The sequence below is a fragment of the Megalobrama amblycephala genome, linkage group LG11 (assembly GCF_018812025.1).
Source record: "Megalobrama amblycephala isolate DHTTF-2021 linkage group LG11, ASM1881202v1, whole genome shotgun sequence".
NCBI classification, from domain to species: Eukaryota; Metazoa; Chordata; class Actinopteri; order Cypriniformes; family Xenocyprididae; genus Megalobrama; species Megalobrama amblycephala.
The window spans coordinates 11,147,652-11,172,094 of NC_063054.1; the positions used below are offsets into that span (position 1 = coordinate 11,147,652).

A 24,443-nucleotide genomic window follows, 5' to 3' on the forward strand; every position below is an offset into this window, starting at 1 on the left:
AATTTTCGGCAAAGAAAGTCTGACTAGTTTTAGAAACTGACACTGACATGAAATACAATGAGGCCTGAAAGGATATAAGCAATAAAACTGCATAAATAGTCACATCAAAACAAAGTTCAAATAACGGTGCTTTACATAAACAAGTTACACCTACTCTTTCTTCTTTTCTTTTCTTTTCTTTTCTTTTCTTTTCTTTTCTTTTCTTTTCTTTTCTTTTCTTTTTTAAAACTCAGTGAGAAAGAGGTGCTCAATCTTCAGAAATGATGATAATCAACCTCAGAAGGCCAGACTAAATATTATATGAGCTCACACATTTTCAATTAGCAAAATCTTTACAATATCTTTACAATATGTTAATAAAATAATTTTGGTATTTATTGCAATTAAATGACATTTAATTCAACAGACTGTTTGTGTGATTTAAATTATTGGAAAAAGTCTCGAAGGTGTGACTTAGGAGCTTACCTTTCACGCTAAGTTAATTTTATGGTCTAATAATTTGCAAAACCTGATTTCACCAAGCACAACATGTTCCTGATTCAACATCTTTGTTGATCCTGGAACAACATTCCATCAGATCAGATCAGATTTGAGGGACAAATTTGCAGTTTATGTCAAGTTTAGGCTTACAACCAGGATTATTACCAGGTTATATGCTTCTACATCAGTGTTATTCACCCCTCATTTCCCTCTGATATTATTTAGTTGAATAACTTAAGGGTAAGTTTAGGTTTAGCAGTAGGGATGTGGTTAAGATTAAATTGGAGGAATGTTATTTCAGGATCAACAAAATATGTTGACCCAGAAACGTGTCTAACTCAGCAAAATCAGGACGTGCCTAATAATTTATCTCACTTATCTTATATTTGTACAACAAAACAGGATTTGAGCCTCTAATGCTTTAAAAAATAAATTGCACAATACTGAAAGCACGTAATAGTATCATTATTTGAACATGTTTTATAATGTTTTAGAAGCTCTCACAAGTCTCTCTCATTCATTTGTTCAGCCTGAGTCACTCTCTTATCAGTGTTTCAAGAGTTTGGTTGAAGTGAAACATACCATGTCTTTTTCATTTTCTACGTGTTTTACACCCCTCCGATTCCTCCTATTTAAAGACTCTGCATGCTTAAAGTCATCAGGTTACATATTTTCACTTTTTAAAGGCATAATGCACCACAGAAGTCAGTGGACATACAGAGACATAAAAACTAGGTAATAATTTAAAATGAATAAATCACATCCCACGTGAAAAAGGTGCTCACATGTGAGCGGTTTCAAGCTGGGAAGTTGTAGTTTTTTTATTATCATTTTAATGGACTTAACAGGTGATTAACTGCAAAACTTAAAAAAAAGAGAGAGAGAGAGATTCTTTTCTTTGCTGAATGTGTAAATGTGATGATGACTGTCTGTATAATCATGAGTACCTCCTGCACCCCACCCAAAGAGATGGAGATTAATTGTGTCATGCATTAATCATGTCTGAAAAGTCAGATGGTATAACAGGTGAAAGTCTGTTCTGTTAAAGTATAACCTCCCTCCCTCTCTCTGTCACACACACACACACACACACACACACACACACACACACAAACTCCGAGGGAGTTTCAAGGGGCAGTTTGGGGTGGAGTCTAAGCCGTCCAGAGCTTCCCAAGCTAAGGAAGTCAGGGACAAAGCAAAGTTTAACCTGTTTAGTTTACTCAAGACTCCCATTCAGCCCTACTGATACATAAAGCGAGAGGCTGAGGCGATGCCACACCCGTATTAAAGACTTCAATGGCATGAGAGCCGCACCGCGCCCACAGGACTTTATCCGAGCTCTTCTGTGAGGTACACGCAGTGTGGAGGAGTCCAGAGAAATTCAACTACTGCAGACCACATACACACACAACAGGATGTATGAACGCGCGCTGTTCGCGGTCTGGCTGCTTACTTTGGTAAGTTACTTTTGTTGTGTTGAAGTTAATGTCTTATTTTTAGGACATATAACGTTAAGTCTGTTGTGGGCCTTCCTGAATTCCTACAGTATCCTTGCCGAATTATTACCTTGGTAACCATAACCATAGTTCCCGTCAAACCTCCCTATTACACTGCCAATATATATATATAGTAAAATAGACAGAAAATGCATTCTTAAAACAAGATATAGAGTCAAATATACAGTCAAAAGTTTTAATATATCTTCTCAAATGTATATTAACTTTTAAGCATGTTTAGATATTTTTACTGGAAAACAAAAATAATTAATAAAATAATGATTTCTTCTGATTTTAGAACATTTCTGTCTTTATAATTTAATTTTTTGTCATGACAGTTGTGGTTAATACCATGTGATCACGTTTTATTGTAGTCAATAACTTTAGTACTGTGGTAATTTGGTTGAAAGGTTACCATGGTTTATTTTCAAATAAAGTTTTCTCTGTGTTGATAATAAGACATTATGAATGGCTATATATGGCTATATCTCTTTGGAAATTATTTAGGTGGGTTAGCTATTGGTAAATTGTGTGATGTGTATTTCAAAGGGATGAAGCTGCTTGAACATTAACAGTTTTGAATAGTAAAGTTCTTACTAATATAGAATAATGAAGTACTCACTACTTAGTTATCTGCATTTGAATAGTCTGAATGATTGGTTTTTCCTCCACCAAATGGTCGTGATACTACGTTTACTTAGTATCATCCATAACTTCAAATATGTACATTTCATTAATTTGTTTTGAAGAGTCAGTAGTGCTATTGTATATGTCTTCATTCATTCATTCAAACAGCTCACTGATCTCTAATGTTGATTAATGAGAAAGGTGTTACCACACTAGTCACAAAGCAGATTATTTAATGTTTCTCATTTATTTAACTGAAACACTGTCCATTGCGGGTCAATTTTTGTTAGTGATGATTCCACTAAAATGCAAGTTTTCATTGATTTCCTGATATTGCAGCATACACTATAGTAAAAACACGTCACATTTTATTTCCTGCATGTTTTAATGACGTCTTTTTTATTGCATCAGTAAAAGACACATGAACAGTAAACACTTCAGCACTCTACTGAAGTAAAATTCATTTGTACATATTTTCAAGTCTGTGCGTCTACAGGTTTCACTGGACAGATTAGGCTGGTTTCAAGATAAGATGAAGCTGATATCTGTCTGAAACCCATAACATGACTGCATGAAATGAGAGCGAATGCCATTGAGCAGCATGTGGAGACTTGGGTAAAGTTGGTTTTATATTCGCACATTCGGACTTCTGATAAATTCAGACTTTCCAATAAATGTGCAATAAATTAATGTTTGTGAATTTTAAGCAGCGACATGATATTGACAACCAACAATTGTCAACTTACAACATTTTTCACAGTCGATCAAAATAGGCAAGTATTGTTTTAATGGCATATTTACTTGTGAATGTCCACTGAATGTCCAATGTAGTGTGATTAACAAGGCTATTGAATACGGATGTGCGAATGTGCGAATATAAAACCCTCTTCACCCAAGTCATGTGGAGTAATTTTTTTCTTCATACTAGTTTTGTTCTCAATTGTTTAGCTATGTTCTTATTATATCTGTGTTAGTCACATGTCATTCTTGATTAATGCCATTGATTGTTCGGTTTGTCACATGTGATGCCTTCATACCATGTAGCTGTTTAGGTATGAACGTAACAAGCTACAGAGGTGGTAATTCACGCATTTGTTTTCCGTGTAAAACAAGTGAATAAGATACTTATTTTTGCAGCGTAACCAGATCACAGTACATTACAACATTAAGTTGTAGAGTATATAATGTTAATCAATCTAGTTCTTTCTTGTGATCATAAGTTTCATGTACAATTATAATGATTCTGATGTTTTAGAATTGGAAGTCATGTTTTAAGCTTGCCGTTTACACATGCTGAATCATCACTGAGACTTTTGCTCAATTACACTGTGGAATGTGATGCTTCATTTTATTCCTCTAACTCACTTTCTTTTCCTCCCTCAGGTAATATTTCAGAACACTGAGTCTTGTAAGTTGAGGCCTGTTCTTGCTCAGGTTCCTAAGAGACTGCCCGCGGGATATGTCATCTCTGAGGGCACGGAAGAATGTAAGATTTGTGGTTTCACTAATTCTTTTGATCTGAATAACATGAATTGACCTTGTCTGGCTTAGTACAGATGAGGCTTTTCCTTCAGCTGATACAGTTAATTAAGCTACATAACTTAACCGTTACATCAAGTTCTGCTTAATTCATGGTAAAACAATTTTTTCACCCAAAAATGAAAATTCTGTCTTTATTTACTCATCCTTCCTTTGAACAAAAAAAGGACCTTTAAATGGACACAATGCAGCAGAAAAGTATCACAAAAGTCACATGAAAATGAAATGTCATCCACATGTGAAGATTAGCAGTGAATAATGATGAAATGTCATGTGTTTCTCATGAAAACTATCATGTTGCTTTAACAGACTTGAAATATTGTTTTATGATTACTTATATCAGTCGTTCCAGGATTTCCTGATTCTCCGATTGCTGAATTTATCGCAAAATCAAGCAAACTCTGCAATATTCGGAGGAGCTTGCATTTTTTTCTTAATTGCTGCAGATTTTGGGCTTAGACATGTCCCGTGACGTCATTGCAACATGCATTTAATCAACTCGTTTGAGCTGATAAACCACATATATCAGATCAAACGTTGCCGCTGTGGACACTGTTTGATCTGATATCTGTGGTTTAACAGAGAATTCTGCAACAAATGTAACCTAAATGCGTCTCACAAGATTTCACAGAGATGTTAATAATTCTGCGGTGAATTCAAGCGTGAATTTCTGTGAATTTCTTCACAGCGCACGTGTAATCTGGAAACCATGATAAACATTGTGCCACTAACAGAAATACCTTGTGGCAGAAATGGTCTAATGTTTTCGAGTGCTTTTAAGTGCTTCACACAAGTTTTCCTAGCACTTCAAAGCTTTAAATATTGCCCAGTTTGAATGTATTTTTTAATGTGATGTCCAAAACATTATTTGTTCATTCTTCATAGTTTGTCCCCATTTTTAAAACTAAAGGTTTCACGTTGTAGGAAAGCAAACACTTATTTGGAAAAAAAAAAGTTATTGGCTTATTAGACATTTCCACACCCTAATATATGTTTTTAATATTTTTTAACAATAAAATAAAAGTTAATATTATCTGCATCAACTCAAGCTCAGTGATTTTCTGTCAGCCCTCACGGCACTGCCAAACTAGGGGCTGGTGTCACCTGAGAACTTAAAGGGTTAGTTCACCCAAAAATGAAAATTCTGTCATTAATTACTCGCCCTCATGTTGTCCCACACCCGTAAGACCTTCGCTCATCTTCGGAACACAAATTAAGATATTTTTGATCAAATCGGATGGCTTAATGAGGCGTCATTCAACAATATCTAGTGATGGGTGATCTCAAAACACTGCTTCATGAAGCTTCGAAGCTTTATGAATCTTTTGTTTCGAATCAGTGGTTCGGAGCGTGTATCAAACGGCTAAAGTCACGCCCCCCAGTGGTGAACCATTTAAAATTTCAAAGCCTCGTTTACTGAAATCACGTGACTTTGGCAGTTTGATACATGCTTCAAACCACTGATTTGAAACAAAAGATTCGTAAAGCTTTGAAGCTTCATGAAGCAGTGTTTTGAAATCACTAGATCACTAGATATTGTTGAATAAAGTCATTATTTTGTTTTTTTGGTGCACAAAAAGTATTTTCGTCACTTCATAATATTAAGGTTGAACCACTGTAGTCACATGAACTGTTTTAAATACGTCTTTAGTAGCTTTCTGAAAGTGTTAATTGTCTTGCTGGCAATGGAGGCCTCACTGAGCGGATTTCATCAAAAATATCTTAATTTGTGTTCCGAAGATGAACAAAGGTCTTACGGGTGTGGAACGACATGAGGGTGACTAAGTAATGACAGAATTTTCCTTTTTGGGTGAACTAACCCTTTATGCTACATAACATAACCGTTACATCAAGTTCTGCTTAATTCATGGTAAAACAATTTACTCATCCTCATGTCACTCCAGAACAAAAAAGGCCCTCCAAAGCAACATAAAAGTATCACAAAAGTCACATGAAAATGAAAGGTCATCTAAATGGGAAGCTTATCAGTGAATACTGACAAAATGACATCTGTTTCTCACACAAAACTATCATGTTGCTTCAAAAGACTTGAAATATTGTTTTATGATAGCATCATCATTACTTATATACTGTTACAGTATTCATTAATATTTTGAATTTTCTTTTGTTTTTGTAGTTTCAATTTTCCTTTTAATTTTAATGTTTTCATATTTTTTTTAAGGTGCTTTTGTCATTGTTATTACTTTTTGTTTGTTTCTATTTAGCTTTAATTTTTGTAAATTTAGTACTTAAACTTTTTTCATTTAAAATTTTATTTAGTTGGCATCATCTAATTTTTATCTAATATTTATTTTATTGTATTTCAGCTTTATTTCAATTAACAATAGTTCATGTTTAATAATAATTAATAGTGTAATTACACTTTAATAACAGTTTTTAATAGTAGTTTCTAATTTATTAACATTATTGGTAACACTTTACACTAAGGTTTATTTGTTAAACACTAGTTAATGTGTTAACCATGAGCAATACATTTGTTACTGTATTTACTAATCTTTGTTAACATTAGTTAAAGAAAATACAGTTGTTCATTGTTTGTTCATGTTAGTTCACAGTGCATTAACTAATGTTAACAAGATTTTAATAATGTATTAGTAAATGTTGAAATTAACTGCTGTAATTAATGCTGTAGAAGTGCAGTTCATTATTATTCATGTTAACTAATGTAGTTAACTAATGAACCTTATTGTAAAGTGTTACCAAATGATTATTTTAATAATAATATTTTAATAGTTTTAGTTAACAGTGGTGATACTTTTATGGTGCGTCCTTTTTGAAGCTTGAAAGCTTTAGTGCCGATTCATTGATATTTGGTGACAAACAAAAACAACAATCAGTAGATTCAAACAATGGTTTTGGAAAGAGATGAGGTTTATCTGTGGAATAATTATCTGATGTTACTATTTTTTCACAGTGACCCTCAAAGGCTGTGCGGCCAAGCCCGTGACCTTTACTTCCAGTGACCCTGACTTCGCTGTAAACACAGATGGAACCATTGTCACAGTTCGTGGTTTGGTGATTACAACAAAGCGGTTTTCTGTGCTGGTGCACGACGAGAGAGGTTTGGATTGGAGGGTGGACGTTATCCTGTCCTGTAAAAATGAGGTAAAACTACGATCTGTAATTCATAACCATAAACCATATGATCTGGATCAGCAGCTTAAGTAATGTCTCTCTATATGTCCTGGCTTCAGGCACCTCAGAAGTCCAGCAGTGCGGCTCACAAGCGCATTAAGAGAAGATGGAGACCGTTGCCTTTTAATCTTGTTGAGAATGACAGCCCTCCATTCCCAAAAGATCTGGAGATGGTGAGACTGAGTGACATTAGCTACATCTCTACTTTAGTCATTCTATTACTCCCTTCCCGTTTAATCCTCCCTTCCTTGATCTCAGTTTGACCTTTTGTTATACTTCCTGTTGTTTTGCTGACTGTACATTGCTGTGTGTCTCTTCACAGATTGCATCTGATTCCTCTGTAAATTACACAGTGCATTATGAGATCAGCGGGCAAGGTGTTACGACAGAACCTGTCGGCCTTTTCATCCTCATCAAGGAAACCGGCATGCTGAGAGTGACCCGGGCCGTCGACCGTGAGCAGTACCCAGAATACAAAGTGAGGCTCTATATTACAGGCCTTATACAGAGAACGGTGCACCAGCTGGTTTGGAGTATGATTACAGCATTATGTCTTCTTCTCTTGTCTCTCTTGTTGTAGTTTATCGCTCGTGTGTTTGACCAAAATGGCAGGGAAGTTGATGAATTTCTGCCCATCACTGTGATTGTGGAGGATAAGAATGACAACGCCCCTGAGTTCATAGGAGGTCGTGTGTTCACTGTAGAAGAACGGTGCAGGGCAGGTAAAGAGACTTTTTCACCTATCAAGTCCAGGTCATACTGGACATCACACCAAAATCAAAAGCTAGAAATAGGAAATAATATTTTAGAAATTATGTAAAGCCTGTTTTTTTTTTGGATCATTAAAATTGTTTGCAATAATTTCATAACAATTCTCAACACTATAATATAAAAAAGGTGATTTTTCTTATATTCTCATTAATGTAATGTAAAAAAAGTATAGTATAACAGTCTGTAGTACTTTAATTTGTTGATTTTAATAAAAATATCCATTGTATAACCATATTGTTTTACTGTAATGCAGTAAAAAAACTGTATTACAGTAATAGATCAGTAATACAGTAATAGAGAATCATTGTTGAAAATAATGTGAATAGTAAAATTAAAGAAGTAAATAAATATGCCAAAATGCATATAAGAATTGGCAGGTAAAATATTTTTAATAGTCCTGAAAATAATGTCACAATCAGTGGTGTTTTAGTATCATTTATATACCATTATAGTATTAATTCATATTTTTAAATAGTTTTTTTTTTTTTTTTACGTTCTAGTAACTTTATCTGATTTTGTAATTTTTTATATTTGTAATATTGAAATAATCTTTTTCTAACTTATCTAGTAAAAGCATCTGAATTTAAGAATTTTTAGATATTTAGACTGGAAACAAGACAAAAATACTAAATAAGAAAATCATTTTTTTTGCAGTGTTTTAATTAAATTTTTATTTACTTTATTTTTATTTAAGATTGATCAATTTTTGTACTTTATAAGTAATTTGAGTACATTAAAATCATTTCAACAAAAGTAATTTTAGTCCTTCAGTTCTACGTAAACAATTTTTTATAAAAGTCATATTAGTTAGTTGCCAAGGAAACATTTATTAAACAAAATTAATTAATTAATTAAATGATATTATTTTATCTTCATTTCAACTAATTAAAATGATTTTACACAATATAAGCTTTGTTATCTATATACTGAATTTATACATATATATGAGAGATGCAGTAAATGATAATGAATCAGTATACTGACAGTGAAATATAGTATATTTATTTAAGTATATTTGTATTGTGTTTTTCAGGTACTTTTATAGGAAAAGTGAATGCCACAGATAAAGATCAGGCAAATACCCTCCACACCAAGATCAAGTTTACTCTGGTCAACGCTACCGACATGTTCTCTATTGATCCTTCTACCGGAGTACTGACCGCTAAAACCAACACCTTAGACAGAGAGGTATTTTTCCTGTCATTTAATAGATCCATGTGTCAGTGTGTTAAAGGATTGCTGTTGCGTCTACTGTGTTGTATTTTCAGATGTACTAGGTACAGCCTGCGAATACTGTACTACAAATGTAAATGGTTTTTTGTTCCTCCAACTCAGGCTCAGGACAAAGTCTATGTTAACATAGAGATCAGAGATATGGGCGGCGCTCCTAATGGGCTCTTCAACAGAGGAACAGTTGTGATTGCTCTCACAGATGTTAATGATAACCCTCCCACCTTTAAAGAGAAGTTGGTAAGTCCCTTTTATTGTCTATACAGCAATATCACAAAACAAGTAAACTACTAAACACATCAGGACAAGAACAGCACTGAATGTCATTTTAGGCTACATGCCATGAGGTGTGGTTTGATTTGATTTTTAAAGAATGAATCCATTTTATTTTTTTGAAACAGTACAAAGCCAAGGTCCAGGAGAACCAAGAAAATGTGCTAGTTACTAGGATCCCAGTGGAAGACAAGGATTTGGTGAACACCCCCAACTGGAAGGCCCTGTTTGAGGTCACCAAGGGAAATGAAAGTGGACAGTTCAGGATGGAGACAGACCCCAAAACCAACGAGGGGCTTCTGTATGTCATGAAGGTGAATGTTTTTTATTAATTAAATTAACAGTCTGTAGAGAAAGTTACTGACAAATAACATTTTTAGCAAGAAATAAACCCAGATGTCCTTGATGAGTCAGTTTTTGCAGAATTTGCACTTTGCTTGTAAGTTCATGTTGCGATAGCTTTCACTGAGGGTCACAGTCATTATCTTGAGAGCTCTCGTTCACTCTCTGACAGGGTTGTGTTGGTTTTATTTATAGCAGCTTTGCAGATTAGCTCACCCTTTTAGAGCTGTGTGTGAAAATGCTTGTCTGTTGGATATGTTTGTGCAGTTCAACCACACCCTGTTATACACAGTACATCCACCAGGCAGGCGAAAACAGGTCCTTCTCTCAAGGCAGAGCTTTTGACGGCTCTTCACAGTATTGATGCTTTTGAGGACAAGTTAGTTTTGTGTAGATGTGCTTGATTAGGTTCTCAACGTAGGTCTCTGCTCTCCTTTCAGGGATTGGATTTTGAAAAAACTCCAGTGGTGCAGCTGGAAATTACTGCCCGTAATGAGGTTCCACTGGTTGGGACTGACGCGACCTGGCTCTCTGTGCCACTCGAGCTCAGTGTGGGAGATGAAGATGAAGGACCAGAGTTCAACCCTGGCGTTCTATATCTCAAAGTCAAGGAGAACGTTCCCAATGGAACCGTCATTGGAACCTATAAAGCTCTGGACCCAGAGACCAAGAACAGCAATGGCATAAAGTATGTTCTCTGATGATCTGGGTTTTGTTTTAAGCTAAATAATTCTCTTTAGAGCACCACCATACACATTCATTTGGTCTTTGATCTTCTGTTCTGTTGCGCTCTGACTAGCGGCTTTTGAAGACACGCACGAATTAATGTCTAATAATGTAAATGCTCCCAAAGAAATTAATTTGAAAACCACCTTAAAGGATTAGTTCACTTCAGAATTAAAATTTCCTGATAATTTACTCACCCTCATGTCATCCAAGATGTTCATGTCTTTCTTTCTTCAGTCGAAAAGAAATTAAGGTTTTTGAGGGAAAACATTCCAGGATTTTTCTCCATATAGTGGACTTCACTGGGGTTCAACGGGTTGAAGGTCCAAATGTCAGTTTCAGTGCAGCTTCAAAGAGCTCTACATGATCCCAGACGAGGAATAAGAGTCTTATCTAGTGAAACAATCGGTCATTTTCTAAAAAAAAAAAAAAAATTATATACTTTTTAACCACAAACTGCTCTGCGATGTCTCACACGTAACGTAGGCGGAAGTATCGCGGTAGGGCGAAAAACTCCATCTCATTCAAAATCACCCGACATCGTTGTTTTACCTTTTTTGTAAAGGCCGTTTGGCTTAGTCTGGGCACATTCACTTTGTAGACACTGGATCGGTACTTCCGCCTGTGTCACGCGTGACCTTTCCATTACGTAATGCATCGACTGAAGAAAGAAAGACATAAACATCTTGGATGACATGGGTTTGAGTAAATTATCAGGAGATTTTAATTCTGAACTGTACTAATCCTTTAAGTATAGTGTCTCTATATACAGTATAATCTCAGTTTTCTCACTTTTCTATTCTATCTTTGTTTAAGGTACTATAAGATGACTGACCCAGGTAACTGGATCACTGTGGTGGAGAACACTGGAGAACTGAAAACAGCCAATACTATAGACCGAGAATCACCTTTGGTCCACAACGACAAGTACAACATAACCATCAGAGCGGTGGATGAGAGTGAGTCAGGACTTTGTCACATACTTGAATGAAACTTAAAGGGATAGTTCACCCAAAAATGAAAATTATCCCATGATTTACTCTCCCTCAAGCCATCCTTAGGTGTATATGACTATCTTCTTTCAGACGAACACAATCAGAGATATATTTAAAAATGAAAGGCCTTCTGAAGCGAAGCGACGCATTTTTGTAAGAAAAATATCCATATTTAAAGATTTATAAATTACGCAGAATGCACAGGTCGACTTGCGCCAAATGATAATCCTCTTACGTGATGTGTAAAGGAGGATGTTGGAGTATCGTAAGCTTAGACGCCTCTCATGGTTTTAACAAATAGGGCTGTGCAACAAATTTAAGCTTGTCTTCTATTATATCGAATTATATCAACATTTCTCTTTAAAAATGATAATTTTACACATAAAACCGGTGATTTGTTTTTCTCTATCCTCTGCGCCTCCGTGTTCGTTGTGCGTCAGGTCAAAGGATACTCTTCCGCCGCAAATCAACTTGCTCATTCTGCGTACGTTCGTCCACCGGGAGCTAGATATTTGAATTCATAAAGATATTTTTCTTACAAAAATGCATCACTTCACTTCAGAAGGCCTTTATTAAAGGTGCTAAAGAGGATCTTTTCGCCGACTGAGAAACCAAAAAGACTGTTAGTGAGTTTTTGAAATGAGCGCATGCGTAAGAACAACCCCCCTCCTTCACAGCTCATTTCGAGGGAACGCCTCCCAAAACTCGTGCACGAGTATTGGAACACGAGTGTTTACCACCGGCATTCGCTGTGTCGTGTTAGTGGATTCATTATGTCGGACTCACCGCAGGTAACTCATAATCTGCAGTTGTTACTCCTGTCTCCTGACAAAAACATTGCATGCGGCGCCTGTGGAGTGTGGAAAGTTACTGGAGCGCGCAGCCGCGCTCGTCTCTCACAAGGAACGTCATGGCAGTGATTGACAAGCCAGAGGGCCAATCGCGTAAACGATTGGTTGATGTTTTTAAGGCCCTACCTCATGCACAGATGATGTATATTAATAGTATTACTTTCAGTGCACCTAATAAATAGTCTTTTATCAGTTAGTAAAGACAGTTTCAAGTAATATTGCAAAAATGTATAAAACAAAACATCCTCTTTAGCACCTTTAACCCCCTGGAGCAGTATGGATTACTTTTTTATGGGTGGATGCATTATTTTTTACTTCAAGACACACACCATTATAAAAATTCTGTCATCATTTACTCTCACTCATGTTGTTCCAAACCTGTATAAATGTATTCCTTCTGCTCAACACAAAAGAAGATATTTTGAAGAATATGGGTAACCAAACCGTTGACAGTAACCACTGAATTCCATAGCAGGGAAAAAATACTATGAAAGTCAATCAAATCTTTGGTTACTGACATTCTTCAAATGATCTTCTTTTGTGTTCAACAGAAGAAAGAAACTCATATAGGTTTGGAACAACTTGAAGAAGAGTAAGAGATGATAGAATTTCATTTGAACTGGGTGAACTATTTCTTTAAGTCATTAACTTAATAACCTGTGTACATTCAGCACAACATACACCTGTGCTGAACTCAAACGTTTGTGTATTTATGAGTACTTATTGTTCCATTTTATTCTATGAATAGGCGTGTGTGTTTTCTCTGGCTGTTAATGAAAGATCATGTGGTTGGGTGTGGTTGGGTAGAAATAGCTTGAGGTCTCTAAGAAGATTTCTTCAGGATATTTGGTGGTGATGTAACATTTTTTTCTTTCTGATGATCAACATGTTCTACCCGATACAACATGTTCTAAACACTGAAGGTTGTTGAATGGCATTACAGGAAGAGCTGGAGTACATTCGCCTCTCTTGAACTCTTATGCGCAATTTACCTCTGGACGTCATCAGGTTGCTTTTCTGTAGGTTGCTAATGGCTGTTCTTCCTGCTTGATGACCTCATTTTATTGGCGGGCTGTGAAACTGGTCATAGGTTTTTAGAAACCGATCACAAATGTATGCATGTATGTACAACTTTGTTTAAAAAGGGGGATTTTGAAATAAAGAAATAGTCACATTGTGACACTGTAAAACATTACAGCTAGTTATAATTGTGAGATGTGACATCTCAATTGTGAGATATAAAATTGCGATTGAGATATAAAGTCACAATTGTGAGATAATTGTAAGAAAGTCGCAATTTTGAGAAAATCTCAGTTGTAAGACAGGAAGCCGTGATTGTTAGAAAGACATCATTGTGAAATATAAAGTTGCAGTTAGATTCAAACTTGCAATTGTGAGATGTGAAGCCATAATTGTAAGAAAGTAGCAATTTTGAGATGACGTTGTCTCAGTTACAAGAAATTAGATTGCAATTGTGAGATATAAAGTTGCAATTGTGATATATAAAGTCATAGGTATGAGAAAGTCACATTTGTGAAGCCGTAAATGTATGTCGCAATTGTGAAATATACAGTTGCAATTATAAGATACAAAATCGCAATGGAGATGTAAAGCCATGATTGTAAGAAAGTCTCAATTATGAGATATTTAGTCATAATCGTACAATAATATCACAGTTTTAAGTAAGTCACAATTGTCAGATATAAAGTTGCGATTATGAGATAGAAAGTCACGATTGTGAGCTGTAAAGCTATAATTGTAAAAAAGTCGCAATTGTGTAATATAAAGTTGCAGTTATGAGAAGTTGCATTTGTGAGATAATTGTAAGAGAGTGGCAATTTTGAGATGAAGTTGTCATTTACAAGAAATAAGAGTGCAGTTTTGAGATATTTAGTCACAATCGTGAGATAATATCACAGTTTTAAGTAAGTCACAATTGTGAGATGTGAAGCTGTAGCTGTAACAATGTCACAATTGTGAAATATAAACTTGCAATTATGAGAGTCCAGTTATGAGACAGTCGCACTTGTGAGGTTTGAAGCCGTCACAATTAAGTTGTTACAATTATGAGGAATAAGGTTGCAGTTGTGATATATAAAGTTGCATTTATGAGATATAAAGTCACAATTCTTCTGAGAAAATAAAAGTTGCAATTACCTTTTTTTTTTTTTTTCATTAAGACGACATTTTCTCAGGATATTTCATGTCTTTAAAGACATATAATCAAGTTTGCTTTGGTGTGCATCCATACAGGAGTTGTATTCTGACAATGTGTCCCTAAAGTCACATGAGACTCACTGGAATCTCTTTTTCCTCAGGTAAGAAGATAGGAAAGGGGATGGTAATCATCCAGATCGAAGACGACAATGACAACATGCCTGTGATTCCGGGTACTGACCTGGTCATCTGTAATAAGGGTGATAAGCTGAGCTCAGTTCTGGTTGAAGCTATGGACCTCGACAAGCCACCTTACTCCACTCCCTTCATTTTCGAACTTGGAGCAGAGAATGATGGGAAGTGGAAACTGAAGGATAAAACAGGTAAAGATAGAGGGTAGTGATGTTTCTTGAGGCTGGGGGTACAGATTTAAATTTTGATTTATCAGCATTTTCTATGTTATTATTCCTCAATATAGCAATAGGCTGATAAACTGAAAGCATTACGGCTGCAGTATGATCACAGACATCATGTCCTCCTCTGATTTAGATTCCACCGTGATGCTGGAACAGGCAGTGGTCATGCCAAACGGTCTCTATACTGTCCCTATCTTGGTGAAGGATCTGCAGGGAATGGGGAAAGAGCAGACCGTGAATGTGCGAGTGTGCTCCTGTGAGAGAGAGGACAATGGAGCGGGAGTATGTGGGGCTCGAAGTGCCTCCACCTCTTTGGGAAGTTTGGGAATCCTTGCCTTAGTGCTCTCTAGCCTGCTGCTGCTACTGTTATGTGAGTGCCCCCTTCTGGCCGTGACCACATATACATCTTTTTGCATATTTTTACATAAACATATATTTATATATAGAAGAATTTTAGATAATATTTTTATGTTGTTTTTTTTTTTTTTTCAACAAGGCTACATTTATTATCAAAAATACAGTAAAAATATATGAAATATTTTTTTGCAATTTAAATGTTTTCTATATGAATATATTTTAAAATGTAATTTATTCCTGTGACTCTTCTGATTCCTCAGAAATCATTGTAATATGCTGATTTGCAGCTCAAGAAACATTTCTTATCAATATTAAAAACAGTTGTCCTGCTTAATATTTTTGTGGAAATCTTGATACATATTTTTTCAGTTCTTTGATGAATAGAACATTTAAAAGAACAATTTATTTGAAATTGAAATCGTTTGTAACATTATAAATGAATACTTGCTGAATAAAATAAACTTTTGTGTATATATACAGTACTATAGACAAATGCTAGTGTATATATGCATGTGTGTGTATGTATATATATATATATATATATATATATATATATCATTACTTAATTATGCTAATATATGATCTATATATTAGCATAATTAAGTAATGAGTGTATTTTTGGATTTTAAAATTGGAATTTTAACATGGATTTCAGAATTTCTTGGCATTCTGTCTTGATTTTATGTCAAAACCTTTCAAAATTGACATATTTTTGGCTTCAGGCTTAAATAAAAACAGTGATCAGATTTGTAATGCAGTCTTTAGACATTTGGATCGCACTCTCTATATCTCACTGCCCGTTGTTTTTCTTGCCATATCAGGTCTGTTACTCATCTTCATATGCAGTACGAAGAGGGACAAGCTGTACATCAGTGATGATACTGGAACAGGAGGAATGCTGCTGAAATCCAACACTGAGGCTCCTGGTGAAGAAGTGGTGAGAAAATCACCTCCTTTTAAAAGGTTTAATTACTCAGAGAAACCACAAGGAGACTTTAACTATATTTTTGTGAAATGTCTTCTCTCTTTAGAAGGACGGAGCTTTGATGATTATTCCTGGTGGAGATGTAGTGGACGGGTCACTACAGAGCGGCGGCATGGACAGTAAGAACGTGACATCAACTGCAGGACGTTATGGGCAGCAGTTCATCCAGGGAGGTGGCGTGTACAACACCACCACTCAAGATTTTGGGACAGAAAAGTACTACACATCCGGACGCTATGATAACAACCTGTATGGCAACGCCGTGTTCCAGAAATTCTCAAATACCAGTGCTCTCGACACATGGAAAACTAATGGACGCTACTTGGACAGAGTGAGCTAAACTTACATGACATTTTTAATCAAGTTAACAATAATATATGAGGAAATTTCCTCCTATGCATATGTTTAATGAAAAAACTAAAATAGTAATAATTAGGGCTGCCCCCGAGATCTTTCTAGTCTCCTAGTGCAAAAACAAAGTAGGCGGCCTAAACATTTTAAAGGGGAGCTATTACGCAAAATTCACTTTCTTCACAACCTGTCTGTAATGGTAAAAATCCACTCAGTCATTTTTTTATAATTCCCATAAATCAGAAGCAGTCTCTTCAAACGCACTGATTCAGATTCCCCCCTACGATGATGCCATTGTAGGGACAAGCCCCGCCCACAACCGGTGACAATCTGGCCTATTAGCATAGACACAGCCCTGAGTGAGAAACACAGAGTCCACCATTTCTGTATCCTCGCTGTAGCAGCTGAAGTTTTACAGCCAAAAGAGGCATCACAAATGTTATGTTTTGGGATGTACCAATGAACACTCTACCCACACAGCAGGAGACTCCTATGCGGATCCGCATTCAAGTCGCCAAACCTGCGTGACTGTCACATTCGTTTTGGCGCCACCAGGAGGATCAGCTCCGCCTCCAGGCGGCGCCGTAAATTCTACTGTCAATCAGCGAATCCTGAGCGGACCCATGTCGGATCCGCAGACGCGCACGCACCTTTACTGTAACGGTTGTATCAATTTGCAGGTCCCAAACGGACCCGCCGCGGAGGTAAGGTTTTAACCGCGGATGCAGCGCGGAGCCACGGCGGTCCGCGATCCGCCTTCATTGCGGATCTGTCACTGCACGCAAGTAGACGCCGATACGGGTCCGTTCGCGGATACGTTCTGGAAGCCGCGATACCCATAGTTCTTTTGCTGTGAGGGTAGACTCCCGCCATCTGAGACACTGAGGACATTGTAGTTAAATTTCATTTTCGAAGGAAATGTCCCCAAAAAAAATCAGTAAAATCTTATACGTTTGCGCCAATCATTTTCACTGGACTGCTTCACAAATGAGGGTCTTTTCGGCGACTCCAGTTCAAACATATACAGTAAGGCTGAACACCGCCACTGACAGTTTCAAATATTTTCAATGCGTGAGATTGTCCTGTTTTGTTGTTGCCGGTGTTCTGTCAATCTGTCCTGAGCATGAGCTCTTGAAGCTCCACCCTCTTCTAGAAAGGGGGCCGGGAGCACCAGCTCATTTGCATTTAAAGGGACACACACAAAAACTGTCTTAACATGCTATAAAAAATGATCTGTGGGGTATTTTGAGCTAATATACACTTCACATACACACTCTAGGGATGTCAGAGACTTAAATTACATCTTGTAAAATAGGTCCCCTTTAATAATGTATCAAACTAGTGCATTCTTAGTCAGTGCTGGCTGCAAATATAAAGTTAGTATAGTGGATGCGCCTATAGATAGAAATGCACGTTGGGTTAAACATCATGCAGTAAGCGCAGTACTAATTTAGCTTCTACACTTCACACGAATACTTGTGCACATTTATCTAGTCTAACATTAGAGCGAGCGGCCGTGTTAGACTACAACTTACATGTTTCAAATGATAAGCCATGCTTGAGGTCATTGAATGATAGGCCAATGTTTGGATTTCCTTCCCAACATACAGTAATTACCACATGGTCCAGCCGTGTTAGCGATCTGTTCATCGTGGACTATGTGACTTTGCCAATTGCTGTGAATTTTTTTTTTTTTCTGCGACTAACCGACTTTAAAATTTGTTTGACTAAGCTTTTCTCGTCGACTAACATTTGGTCGACTATTAGGGGGCAGCCATAGTAATTATAGTATTGTCAAAAATGTGCAATATCCCTGTAAATTATAATCTGATTAGCAAAGTAATGTTACTTACACATTCATTTACACAGGAAAGTCATATTTCACATTTCAAAAATATTGTAATATCATGCCCCACTGAAGATGTTTCCATGTGACCTAATTTTGACTCTTGTTTTGTGACAGAAACTGGCTTATTTCGGAGACGAGGAGGAGGGGCGGTACGCGGACGACCTGCTGAAGACTTATGGGAATGAGGGGGCAGGCTCTCTTGCAGGCTCTGTAGGATGTTGTAGCCTCTTGGGCGAACAGGAATCAATGGACTTTTTGAACACTCTCGGCCCCAAATTCAGACCACTGGCTGACGTCTGCTACACGACAAAAAAAACTGGAAACTAAAAAAAAGACGTGACTGAGATAAGAGAGCGCCGTATGCTGTTTGCCAGGGGCCGCCAAAGAACACTACAACAAAAAAATCATGTTTTTAAACTGTATTTTTGTCTCATTTCCCAGTAAAATATCTAAACATCTTTAAATCAAGATGAATTTACTTGAGAAGCAACATTTTCTGAATATTAAAACTCTATTTTTTGACACATCTGCAAAACAATGTTCTTGTTTAAATGTAAATCTCGTTAAATATGATTAGATTTATGCTCAGAAATATGTGTTTAAAAAAAATCTTAACCCCAAAAGATATATTCCCTAAAATAAGTCTTTAATTTTGCTACTCGACTAAACTAGTTTTGAAGATGTTTAGTTATTTTTACTGGAAAACAAGAGAAAAATAGTGATTTAGAGAATGATTATTGCAGTGTATGTCTTTCTGCTGGATTAATCAAGTGCCTGTGTGCGTGTGTGTGTGTGCGCGTGTGTTAACTTTTGTAAGTCAAGTTTTTGTGTGTGTGAATGATGGAGATAAGGTTTTCTATAATTGTCTGCTACATTTTGCTCTGCTTTGCAATCCTTTCCTCACAGAGCCGAGGAGGGACAGTTTAAATATTAGTATACAGAAGAGACATTATTCTCTCCCCGATCAATTGCAATTTTCAGCCGTGTGAAGTATTATCTGAGTCTATATTTACAAGACCATGATGAAGTGTGCTCATAAACATTTTTTGGGCAGCGTGTGGAATTCCGAGCGCTCCTGAGCTCCAAAAGCACTGACGCCTGACATCAACTCTGGACACTGAACTCATCTTTAGGCCATGATGTATTACTGGAGTTTTTGTGTTATTTTCTTACAACTTGCTTAGGATTTATTTTTAATTTCAATGAAAAGAAACCAAATATGTTGTATGTATGTCACTTTATACTTTTAATGAAGATGTTGGTGAAAGAATAGGTAAAAATTGGGAAAAACTACACTTAGAAGTACCTATTTTTTAGCTCTATGATATTTCAGTTTTGTTCTGACAGCACATTTTAATTTTTTTTTTTTTTTTTTGTATTTGTGGTAAACAACAACATATCAGAAATTTAGAGGGTTGTTCTGTTTTTAGATTTATTAAAGGGATGTTCTTTGTAAATATTTTAATAAAATTGATTACAGACCTTATATTATTGTCTAATGCTCTCTTTATGCTGCAAAGGCAGCACAAAAACTTCAAATATGCCAGCATATACAATGAAAAGGCACAGTTAAACTTTGTATAGGGCTAAGCAAAGATGGCATAAATGTAGTTACACCGTAATTACAAGTGCAGAAATGATGCAATGAAATTAATGTATTAAATATGAAATTCTGAATATAAAGACAAAAATGATATTATATGTAGAAATATATAAACATAAACAGTGGCTAAGTATTTTTACATTATAGCTTTAACTTATTACGCTATTTTAAGAATTAGTGTATTTTCTTCATTTTGGGAAACTTGCTAAATTACTAAAAATATCAAATGCGTTCAAACTTAAAAAAAAAAAAGGACAAAAAAGACTGAAAAAAAAATGTTGTAAGTCTGCTGAAGTCATTTGTTAGCTTTGTGTTGAGGAAAAAAATGAAATTTTTACAATTCAATGATTGTCTGTATTGTGTGGAAGCTTGTTTCTGCCACAGAATAAAAAAAACTTACTAATTGCGTATTTTTATCTCACAAATCTGCCTTGTTTTCTCGCAATTGTGAGTTTATATCTCACAATTCTGAGAACATTGTGAGTTATAAACCTGGAATTGCAAGAAAAAAGTCAGAATTGTACGGAGCCCCGGACATGACATGCAGGAAAAAAATAGTAGGCTAAATCATGCGCATGATTTATTAATTCATTCCCTCGATTTACTAAAATGTGCACACGATTTACTATTTCGTTCCCTCGATTTATAAATCATGCACATGATTTACAAATTGAGGGAACTAATTAGTAAATCGTGCGCACGATAAAATTTTTTCATGTGCGGGGCTCCGTAGAATTGTGAATTGCGAGAAAAAAGTCAGAAATGTGAGTTTTAAACTTGGAATTGCAATAAAAAAAAGTCGGAATTGCAAGAAAAAAGTCAGAATTGCGAGTTATATAAAAAAGTTGGAGTTGCGAGTTTTAAACTTGGGATTGCAAGAAAAAAGTTGGAATTGCTAGTTTTAAACTTGGAATTGCAAGAAAAAAGTCGGAATTGCGAGTTATAAACTTGGAATTGTGAGAAAAAAGTCAGAATTACGAGTTATAAACTTGGAATTGCGAGAAAAAAGTTGGAATTGTGAGTTATAAACTTGGGATTGCAAGAAAAAAGTCAGAATTGTGAGTTATATACTTGGGATCGTGAGAAAAAAGATGGAGTTGCGAGTTTTAAACTTGGAATTGCAAGAAAAAAGTCGGAATTGCGAGTTATAAACTTGGAATTGGGAGAAAAAGTTGGAATTGTGAGTTATAAACTTGGGATTGCAAGAAAAAAATCAGAATTACGAGTTATAAACTTGGAATTGCGAGAAAAAAGTTGGAATTGTGAGTTATAAACTTGGGATTGTGAGAAAAAAGTTGGAATTGCGAGTTATAAACTTGGGATTGCAAGAAAAAAGTCAGAATTGTGAGTTATATACTTGGGATCGTGAGAAAAAAGATGGAGTTGCGAGTTTTAAACTTGGGATTGCAAGAAAAAAGTTGTAATTGCGAGTTTTAAACTTGGAATTGTGAGAAAAAAGTCAGAATTACTTGGAATTGTGAGAAAAAAGTTGGAATTGTGAGTTATAAACTTGGGATTGCAAGAATTGCGAAAAACTTGGGATTGCGAAGAATTGCGAGTTATAAACTTGGAATTGCGAGAAAAAGGAATTGTGGGTTATAAACTTGTAACTATAAATTGTAATATAAAAAATGTTTTTTTTTTTTTTTTTTTTTAATTCTGTGGCAGAAACAAGCTTCCATAGTAGTGCATTGCACCTCATATTTTTTCAGCAGTTAAAGGATGTAAAAATATTAAGTGCATTACTTTCATTTCTGCTCTAGATTAAGTGAATTCAATAATCCAGGATTGAATTTTGTCCCACTGTTCTCTGATCAGAAGCCCTGAGCTTTGTGCGAGACGGGGCTTTTAACACGCAGTGACTGAGGTGGTGTTGCTGAGTGTGTATGTCTGTTGTTACTTAGTGCGTCATCCTCAATGTCCCTGAAGTCCAAGCGTAATATCAGTGCCAGAGCCCTGTGAAGTTCTTGCCAAGGTCTCGGCCTTAGAAAATGGAAGAATTGATTTAACATTCAATGAAAATTCTCAGTCAGGCAGATTGCCAGAGAGTTCATTCTTTATTCAAGGAAACACACACAGTCTGAATGCAAAGACGCATCCTTCAAACTGACAGAAAGGGTTTAAAGCAGAAAGGAATCATGTAAAGTCTCAGATCTCATACAGCAGGTAACCAGCGAAGGAACTGAAGCGGCTTTGTGGGTCCCTCTTGCCTACTTCACTGTTATTCAGCCGAACATACACCCGGTCTCCGGCTTTCAGCTGCAACACTACACTGTTGCTTGCAGTATCTGTATGCAGGACGTCCACTGCCACTGCACTCGCCACAACCTAGAACACATAACGTCAGAAATGATCCATTTATTACACTGGACAAAAAGTGTATCATTAATATTTTATTATGTAGCAGCCATTTTACAAAAGCAACAAGGCAGCAGCTTTCTCAAGGGGGTCAGCAAAAAAACAAACAAAAAAAAAGTTTTTATAAAATCCTTTTGTATAGGGCTGTCAAACTTAATTTGTTAATTTAAATAGTCAGTTATTTAAATAGAGTTTTTAACAGAAATAAATTGAAAAATATTTATGCTTTTAAACATATATTTTTAATTGAATTGAAACCTGAAGCTAAACATTTTTAAACATTGTTTCAATAGTGAAAACTTAAAAACTCTAAAACATAATTCAAAATAACTTAATATAAAGATTTTCCAGTCAGCATTTTAATATATTACTTTGGGTTTAGTGCATCGGCAATTAACTTTAAAAAAAAAAAAAAAGAAATTAATATATTTGTACTCCGCAAAGATGCATTAAATTGATCAAAAGTGAATGTAAAAGACATTTATATTACTACAAAATTTCTAAATACATTTATTTAAAAAAAAATAATAATAAAAAATGCTGTTCTTTTGAATTTTGTATTCTTCAGAGAATCCTGAAATATTAAATATTAAAAATATTAAGCAGCACAACTACAACACTGACAATACGAAATGTTTCTTGAGCAGAAAATCAGCGTATTAGAATGATTTCTGAAGGATCATGTGACACTGAAGACTGGAGTAATGATGCTGAAAATTCAGCTTTGATCACTGGAAAAAAATAAAAATAATTGTTCACAATATTACTAGTTTTACTGTATTTTTGATCAAATAAAAGCAGCCTTGGTGAGCAGAAGAGACTTCTTTCAAAAACATCTTACTGACCCCAAACTTTTCAATAGTAGTCGCTATATCTGTCTTTACAGAGAGCATCCTTTGTATTTATTTTCTTAAATATTATAGAGTAGCCTTTATATTATATTTTATTATATTTGGTTAACCTTTGTTAGAAAATCCCTGCAAAAAGGTTCATGTTAATGAAGTAAACTCACCGTTTGGTCATTAAGAACCATGTCCACACGCAGGTTTTGGCCAGTCTTCACAATGTGAAAGATGAAGTAGTACACTCCCGCAGTTTTACAGGTGAAAGCTCCGGTCGATGAGTCATAACCAGCTCCCAGATTAGTTATCACATCGTTAAACTTTAGCACATCATTCTTGCTGAAGGCATCCTGCAGCGCAGCACTGAATGCTACACCTCCCTTAGTTGAGGAACCTACACCTGAGGACTACGCCAGGAGGACCTGCTTTACCTGGAGGTCCAGGTGGACCAGGAGGTCCTGCTGCAGATGAGGTGAGAGGGATGACCAACCCATTGCTCCGGTCTTGTGAACGATCTGAGGAAGGGTCACACACGATCCTGCAGGATCCAGGGAGGGTCTCACAAACGCCTGCTTTGGTCAAAGACAGAAACGTGAGGATAATCGCTATGCAGTGCTTGACCATGATGAAGTATGAGTGAAAAGAGATGCTGGGACTCCAATGTAAAGCCTATGGAAGAAAGTCTTTGGGCTGTGATTGGTTGTGTTAGCTGGTCACATGATGAAGTTGAGAAATTGTTTGTCATCTGACATTTTTTAACATCAGCAAAAACCAATTTTATGCTGCATTAGCTTCCCTACAAGTCTTATGAAATTGTTGTTGTGCAACAATGTTCTCAGAAGATCAGACCACTGAAATTTCTTATTTGTGAAAGTGATGAACCAATATTAAGAATTTGGCAAATACCAATGATATGCCAATAATTATTTTAATGTTGTGACTGATAACTAATAAATGGTTGGAATTAAAATGATATATTGATATAATATATCAATTATTTTGTCTAAATAAATGAAAAATAAATTTTAAATGCTACAAG

General features: G+C 35.8%; 2 protein-coding genes across 2 annotated transcripts; one reads left to right on the top strand and one right to left on the bottom strand.

Annotated features, from left to right (window-relative positions):
• The first annotated feature begins 1,603 nt into the window (after window positions 1-1,603).
• On the top strand, window positions 1,604-20,087 carry dsc2l (desmocollin 2 like). The gene is made up of 16 exons (XM_048208669.1): window positions 1,604-1,937; window positions 3,987-4,089; window positions 7,078-7,268; window positions 7,358-7,471; window positions 7,621-7,776; window positions 7,879-8,020; window positions 9,103-9,257; window positions 9,405-9,539; window positions 9,701-9,886; window positions 10,355-10,602; window positions 11,457-11,599; window positions 14,805-15,026; window positions 15,193-15,429; window positions 16,238-16,353; window positions 16,448-16,732; window positions 18,716-20,087. Exons 1-16 carry the CDS (start codon window positions 1,896-1,898, stop codon window positions 18,926-18,928), a joined length of 2,688 nt encoding a protein of 895 aa, XP_048064626.1. The 5' UTR covers window positions 1,604-1,895; the 3' UTR covers window positions 18,929-20,087.
• Window positions 20,088-22,242: 2,155 nt separating this feature from the next.
• On the bottom strand, window positions 22,243-24,076 carry si:dkey-5n18.1 (uncharacterized protein LOC570444 homolog). The gene is given in 3 exon segments (XM_048208670.1): window positions 22,243-22,532; window positions 23,575-23,812; window positions 23,814-24,076. Coding segments are annotated over 3 exon segments (633 nt in total). The 5' UTR covers window positions 24,029-24,076; the 3' UTR covers window positions 22,243-22,352.
• Between the last annotated feature and the right edge of the window lie 367 nt (window positions 24,077-24,443).

Coding starts and splice junctions, on each gene's coding strand:
- dsc2l (XM_048208669.1), top strand. CDS start 1,896: ATGTATGAACGCGCGCTGTTCGCGGTCTGGCTGCTTACTTTG. Junction 8,021..9,102: donor AGAAGAACGGTGCAGGGCAG/GTAAAGAGACTT, acceptor TGTGTTTTTCAG/GTACTTTTATAGGAAAAGTG. Junction 9,540..9,700: donor CCACCTTTAAAGAGAAGTTG/GTAAGTCCCTTT, acceptor TTTTTGAAACAG/TACAAAGCCAAGGTCCAGGA.